The 7,542-nt window shown below is 44.5% G+C and overlaps 1 protein-coding gene across 4 annotated transcripts in view; it reads right to left on the minus strand.

Moving 5' to 3' along the window:
* Window positions 1–6,793, minus strand: part of LOC119337737 — a 9,613-nt gene extending 2,820 nt beyond the window's left edge. For 2 of the 4 annotated variants that reach the window (XM_037609904.1, XM_037609906.1), the window contains exons 1-7: window positions 6,417–6,793; window positions 6,127–6,207; window positions 5,818–5,937; window positions 3,945–4,025; window positions 3,628–3,747; window positions 3,085–3,203; window positions 2,554–2,643 (exon numbers count right to left, since the gene is read on the minus strand). In XM_037609904.1, coding sequence (XP_037465801.1) covers window positions 3,119–3,203; window positions 3,628–3,747; window positions 3,945–4,025; window positions 5,818–5,937; window positions 6,127–6,207; window positions 6,417–6,748 — 819 coding nt within the window. In that variant the 5' untranslated portion in view covers window positions 6,749–6,793 and the 3' untranslated portion in view covers window positions 2,554–2,643; window positions 3,085–3,118. Of the gene's footprint in view, window positions 1–441; window positions 681–2,529; window positions 2,644–3,084; window positions 3,204–3,627; window positions 3,748–3,944; window positions 4,026–5,817; window positions 5,938–6,126; window positions 6,208–6,416 lie in introns of those variants that run through there. The other 2 variants (XM_037609907.1, XM_037609905.1) reach the window with 2 other exon arrangements.
* Window positions 6,794–7,542: the final 749 nt, after the last annotated feature.

The raw sequence follows: 7,542 nt of genomic DNA on the forward strand, positions 1-7,542 counted from the left end.
TAGCAGTAGCGGTGTAACCTCAGGTCAGCAGGTCAGGGTGGCCCGCCTCGGCGGCAGGGCCTGGAGCAGGACGCGGACGACGCCAGCAGGCACCATGCAGCGTTGTCTGATGTGGCAGGCTGTGTGCTGCTGTCACCTGCTCGCAAGGCTGTGGGACACGTACATCGACGCGATGCTGGCACTGGCCGCGGCAACTGGCCGGGGCACCGGGCGGCCCTGCGCGATGCTGGCGATGAAGCCCCGGGAGCAGGGCGGCTGCACCTGTAGGCGAAGCACGTGTCCCGGGCGCAGTCGACGGGCGGCAGCAACTTCAAGTGGCGGAGGATGGCGCACATCTACAGCACACTCATCACGCCGGAGATCCCCGGCACCGCATACGGCATGGCCTAATTAAATCTCAGACCTACCATGGTTAATCATTCGCTGGTGCACCTGTGATTAAAGCCTCGTGTTTCGTCAATCCGAGTCCACTGTTGTTGTAGTGGCACAAGGGTACGCATACGAATTTTGCAGTGATGCAGTTTATTTGGTCTAACAAGCAAAACTTGCCTGTTCTGGGAAAGCTGTGACTGAGAGCAGTTTTAGTGACACCAATGGCCACCTCTGATTGGTTTCATGAGATGGGTCTCCTTAGCCCCCCTCCCACAGTCGGTGTGGTGTTTTTGGTTGATCTGCTTCTTCTGGTGTAGATCAGTAGTGTTGTCACGATGGTACAAGATTACAAGTGTACTTTGATGGTACAAGTATTTTGGTACAGAGGTAGTAATTATCTAACGTGTAATGAAATGTGAGGTAAGCAATTTCATATTTGAAAATAGGTTGAGAAAGATAAGATAAGATGATGTAGGTTGTTAGATTAAAAAAAAAAAGATAAGATGACTAGTGTACTTTGCCCCTGTTTTCTTTCAGATGTACCGACTCCTAATGCATGAATGCTCTTTATTTTGATGAGAAAATGTTTGATTAGTCTGTATGCTGGGAACACTTATATATTATTTATATCTCCAGAACATGACAGGTTCAAAAAATATATGAGTGAGCTATTGTGTGTTCTTTTTTTTTAAGCACTAATGACTGGCGCCTATATATTTCTATTGATAGGTTAATCCCATCATCCATCGCTGTAAACAGCAAGAATTATAATTTATTCACTGAAAATAAGAGAGTTAAAATAAGAGAGTTATCTGAGTACATCTCAACTTCAGAGTTTGGAAAGGTTTGTCATTTGTCCCTTTTTACTTGTATACTACGAGGCAACTACTTGCTGCTGTTCCTGCCATTGAATATCCGAGTTAATATTGCCTCTCTGTCATGAGCAAACTTACTGAACATAACATTAATTTTGCCTCTCGGTGTCTTAGCTCTATCATCACCATGATAAAGGTAATTTAAGTTGGTGTTATTTTGTATAAAACATTCTCTGCTAAGACTATTTTATTAGCTTGCCCATTATTTTTAGTTTTGTATAAATTTCGTGGTTGGGTGCTAGCATATACTCCCTCCGTCCGAAAATACTTGTCATCAAAATGGATAAAAGGGGATGTATCTAGAACTAAAATACGTCTAGATACATCCCCTTTTGTTCATTTTGATGACAAGTATTTCCGGACGGAGGGAGTATCAAGATAACACAAAATTATTTCTTGTTGTCTTGGAGCGTGATGCTATGGGGACTTTTTGACTGCAATTTTGTTGCAAGAAAAATCTGCAATTGCTTATTGCTGGATGCTCAATCTCACAATTTTGGGAGTGGTGGACATGCGACGAGGGAAGGAGAAAGAAGGGATGATGAGGAAGGAGGGAGGTGACGGAGATGAGAGAAAGGATGTAGACACCAAGGGAGGTTGCATGGGAAGAAAGCGAAGTTGCGCCACAAGGCTAGGGCATGATCGTATTGTAACTGCTCCCTTTCGTCAATGCTCATGACTCACGTTCACTATCTTTTTAAAAGTCCGCACTCCGGAAGCTCCACACAATCGTTGTCGAGGAAAATGGCAAACTCATTGAGGATGATTGTGAAGCTCAGTGTCCGGTGGAGTAGTCTGGCGGCGAAGAGGAAAAGCCATGAGTAACTAATAAATTTGTAAAATCACCTTGTTTTTCTCATGCATATTCATTTTTCAAGGAACATTGGATGCAATTGATTTGTTTTATAGGAACGTTGGATGTAATCAATCTGGTAAAGAAAACGATAGAGGAGACTATGGTTCCTCTTCCTGTAGACCTTCAGGTGAAGAAGAAATTATATCTTTGATATCAAATAATTGCTTATTTATCGTTTGATCAAGTTGCTGAAATTTGATTGATGTAAGATAAATCTCCGATGTGAAGTATGTGTCTGAATCAAGTATTGTTCACTTAATCATCCGTTTGATTTATTTACAAGCATTCGCCCGTAGCAACGCACGGGCATTTAACTAGCTTAATTTAAGTTGTACTCAAATGATCAGCGATGGACTGATGGAATCAGAGGCATAGATGTCCTAGGAAAAAAATCTAATTAACAAAAAAGGATCATACATATCATACCAATCATGCTTAACAAGTGCTTACTTCAAGGATAATGCTTCCTGAACAGCTGGTTGCTTCGCATTTGTAGAATCAAGCGCACTGCTGTCTATGTTGCTGGCATGCACCACAACCCTAATCATGGAAATTTAAACTCAGTCAGTGAATTCCATTCTTCTGGAATGGAAACAATAAGAACTGGTTCTTTCGATTAGTAGTTGTGTTGAAACAATTATTGCCCTCTAGATGGACCATCAAATTACTGTTGTGCTTTGTCCACACTCGTATCCACTTGAGGGTTGATGATATGAAATGCTGTTTGAGAATGGGAGTCATAGGTGGTAGGTTATTCATTCAGCTCGAGCTAATCTACACGAACTTTAGCCTTGATTCCTTTTGCCAACCATAGCATAAATCTCACAGAGATTTCAACAAATGCAAGCTATGTTACAAAACTTCCGGTGCACATTAAGATTTGTGTAGAAAACATGCAAAATGCTGTGATAATTCATAACATGCACCCGCATTTCAACAAAAATCCCCTTCAAAAAATCAAAAACTAAATAGTAAATATACCCATCAGTTGATTCATATGCAGGAGGTGTGACATTCAGCGAAATGCCCTCAACTTTGACAGGTCCGCACTTGTACCGCCAGGCTCACAGCTTCTCGCCTTGGTAGAATGTTCCTCAACCCTGATCAGAACATGCACAACAGACCATAGATAGGTCAATGACTCTTATGATGAAGATATCAGAAATGATAACTTGTAGGCATTCTGTTTCTTGCATGAGAAAGGAAGAGCAAACAAAAGCGAATATAGTTTGAACTTCTAGCAGATATGGCCATATGGCAAAACAATCAAAAAAGAAGTGAAAAATAGAAATAAACAGTTACTATCTTGCTGGTCTGCCTCGAGGACCCCTTGGACAGAATACAGGGAACTCTTTGCCTACCCAAAAAATAGTGTCAACCTCCCCCTTCCCTCTCTCACTTCTCTTACGGACTTTATCATATGGGTCATGACAAGTAAACATTATTTCAGACGACTGGGTCATAACAAGTAGTACCTATTATTTCAACGAACAAAGTCTTGAAGAAGAACAAAAAATGATATACCTATCAGCTGATTGAAGTGTAGGAGGTGGGCTAATCAGCGGCAGGGCGTCGAACTGAGACAGGTCTGTACTTGTATGTTCAAGCTCACTGCTGCTCACCTCATGGGTATGCTCATCCACCCTTATCAGAACATGTACAACAGATCACTAGTCAATGACACTGAAAATAACAATTCAGACTTGTAGACATTCTATTTCTTCTATGAAAAAGGGAGTGCAAAGCCCTAGCGATACAGTGTGAACTCTGAACTCTCAATTGATATAGCTTCAATGATTAAGAATCATAAATGACTAGTGACAAACAATAATAGCACTCACAGTCGTCCTTTTCTGCCTCGAGGTCCCCTTCGGACTGAATACAGAACACTCTGTCGCACATGAGTTTTAGATCCAGTTGGCCTGCAAAGGTTGGAAAATTAAGTTAGATTTGAAGACAGAACCTTGTTTAGTGCCTGTGCAAAAATAGAGGCAATCTCCTCTACAGCCCACCCGCCTCTCTCCCCCTCCCCTATCTGACTACCCCTACAAAAAAAATTGTAAAATATTTGGTTTAGGTCACCAAGATTAGGGTAGTTGCATCGACAACATTGGGAGTCATTAGCTAGTTTCACGTAAAGAGGACGGTGTAAGGCCAGCGGGACAAGCGCTGAGCTGGATGTCGGTGCCACACTCGTGGCAGCAGAGAGCCGGAGATCTGTCTCCGTGTGGTTGAGATGGGTGTACTTTTTCTCAAGATTTTGGAGTCGCCTCTGGTTACACCGAGCTTCAAGGTCACCGAGGGCTCTTGTGGCTACGGCCTTTTCGCTACGGCGGTGGAGCTCCGACTGCTCGTCCAAGAGAAACCATCTCTCTTGATTGAGATGGACAGATCCGGCGGCGCTCGATTAGGCAGACACGCAACTGGATTTTCTGGATGACACTGCCGAGAACACGGTCAGCATGCATACCTGGGTTTGTGGGCGGGGGGTAAAATATACCGATCACTTAGCGTAGAAAATATTAGCGACGGGTTCACAGGAAACTGGTTTTTAGCCGAATTTTAGCACAACTGGTTTTATATTATTTTCTTGGACTTTGATGTTTATCCGAAATTACGTCTGGGTTAGGAAAGTGTACCAGTTATGTCATGTTCCCTATTTGGATAGGATTCAGCTATTCTTGTTCCTCTCTCCGCTCCGTCATCACAGCCACGGCTGCGGGTGTTACCATCAATCTGAGCGAGAAGATGGCTGCACTGACCAACAATCTCTGTGACGCGGGGGTCATTTGGCGGCAAGTTTGCATGGCATGAGTACCTCCGTGGGGTCGAACAAGTCACCAACCTGATGCTAGGCTTCTGCCTAGTCAACCTCTTCCCGTCGTCTCGGTGGTGCGATGGTTCTGCGGTACCAAGTGAAGCATAAGCAGGAGCTGCAACCTGCTCGAGCACATCATCGGTGACAAAATTGACTTCGGTAATGGGGACGGCCTCTGCGCAGAGGTAGTGCACCATCAGCTCCTCGTTGGCTCGTCCGTCGGGTGGACCCCGAACCAGAGGCAGGTTAAGCTCGGCTTCAACGTCCCCGCCACTCCACCATCACCATCACTACTTGTTTCTTTGTGGATGAAATTATGGAGTTGAAGAATTGACGTGCGCGGACGCTTCCCGCCAACGTCTATGTAGCCGCAACTACCGCCCTTCATCGGCCCCACACAGGCTAGTCCCGGCGAGCGCTGCTCCTGGAGCACAACCTGCAGGCGTGCCGCCCCTCGACTCCAACCATACAAGCTGCAAACAGAGAGCAGACATACCTAGCCGGAGTTTCTGTTTCTTGAGGAGGAGAAATGACACAAGGAGAGAAAGCTGTATGCATCCATCTATGGTGATGCTTTGAGCACTCGTATTGTTGAGGAGCAAACGAAGCAACAAGGTTGTTGAGAAAAGCGGGGAGATGAAAATTAGTTGAGATCCGAGTATATGTCAATCTTTTTGTGGAAAAACAAGTAACTCCCAAACGCAAAATCCTCGCTTTCCAGGAACCAATATTGCTATATACGCAGGCTGACTAGAGGAGCCAAACAAGGATTTCTTCAGTTAGATCATTTTCCGATTTTATAAAGATCCGGTTTTGTAAATCCCTCCTATCAAAACAACCCCTCAGAGGCACACACATCACACACACATTCAAGGAAGAACAAAAAATGATAATACCTATCAGCTGATTTAAGTGTAGGAGATGTGGTATTCAGCGGCAGGGCATCGAACTGTGACACGTCTGTACTTGTATGTTCAAGCTCACTGCTGCTCACCTCACCGGTATGCTCCTCCACCCTGATCAGAACTTGTACAGCAGATCATTAGTCGATGATACTGAAAATAACAATTCAGACTTGTAGACATTCTATTTCTTCTATGAAAAAGGGAGTGCAAGCAATAGTGATACAGTGTGAACTCCTAATTGATATAGCATCAAAGATTAAGAATCAAATATGAGTAGTGACAAACAATGAGGACACTCACGGTCGTCCTTTTCTGCCTCGAGGTCCCCTTCGGACCGAATACAAAACACTCTGCCGCACATGAGTTGCAGATCCAGTTGACCTGCAAAGGTTGGAAATTTTAAGTTAGATTTGAAGACAGAACATTGTTGAGTGCATGTGCAAAAATAGTGGCAACCTCCTCCCGACACCACCGCACCCGCGTCTCTCCCCCTCCCTTATCTTAGTACTCTTACAAACAAAATATTGTAAAATATTTGGTGTAGGTGACCGAATTAGGGTACCTGCATCAACAATATTGGGAGTCATTACCTAGTTTCACGCGAAGAGGACGGTGTATGGCCGGCGGGACAAGCGCCGAGGTGGAGGTCGATGTCGCGCTCTTCCCTGCGGAGATCTGCCTCCTCGTGGTTGAGACGGGTGTACTTTTTCTCGAGATCTTGGAGTTCGCTCTTGATACGTCGAGCTTCAAGATTGCCCGAGGCTCCTATGGCTACACCCTTTTCGGTACGGCCGCGGAGCTCCGATTGCTTATCCAAGAGACGCTGGCGCTCTTGATCAAGACGGGTCCGTCGGCGGTCGATTTGGCTTCGGCGCGACTGGATTTTCCGGATGGCTCCGGCGAAAACGCGGTCGGCTTCCATGCCGGGGGTTGGGGTGGAGGGGCCGGGTTGTGGATCGTGATTCGTGACTCGAGTTTTTTTTTCTTGTACTGTAGTATAGTATCTCTACTTATATTATATCTCTATCTCTACTATCTACTAGAAGAACGCCCGTGCGTTGCAACGGGGCCACATTAACTTTAAGAGTTCAATATTAATCACGTTAATAGTATATTTAATATTCTCATACATATCCATCTTATTAGATACGGGATGTAGAGGTTAAGGCCTTCTTTGATTCATAGGAAAGGAAAAATGGAGGAATAGGAAAATTAGAGGATTGACATGCCCTACCCACCTGAATCCTATGGAAGTAGAAAACATAGGGTTTGGCACAACTGGGGTGTTTGATGGGAGCATAGGAAAAGCATATGAACTCAGAGCATTATAATATTATTATTTTGAAAGGTGTACTTTCAAAACAGGTAGCCGTTACTCACTGAGCTAGTCGTTAGGCTACAACAGGATATATATACGTACGCAAGCACAACGTTTCTTCTTTACAAGCTCTCCATTTCATACAGCCAAGAACAGGTTACATGCAAGTCTTTGCTGGTGATAGCTGAAGTTTTCTCATACTTGCTTGATCTTCTCTCAAATCTGAGGTTAGTTCTTCTCATGTACACGTCCCTTTGCTTTTTTTAGATCTTCTCCATGTATACATTCCCTTTGCTTTAGTTCTTTGCCCTGTACATGTTTCCACCACTGCCATTCAGTCCAGTGGCGGAGCTTGGGCCTAATCTTTGGAGGGGCAATGGGCCAAGGAGGGGCAAAAC

The sequence above is a fragment of the Triticum dicoccoides genome, chromosome 7B, assembly GCF_002162155.2.
Source record: "Triticum dicoccoides isolate Atlit2015 ecotype Zavitan chromosome 7B, WEW_v2.0, whole genome shotgun sequence".
In the NCBI taxonomy this organism is placed as follows: Eukaryota; Viridiplantae; Streptophyta; class Magnoliopsida; order Poales; family Poaceae; genus Triticum; species Triticum dicoccoides.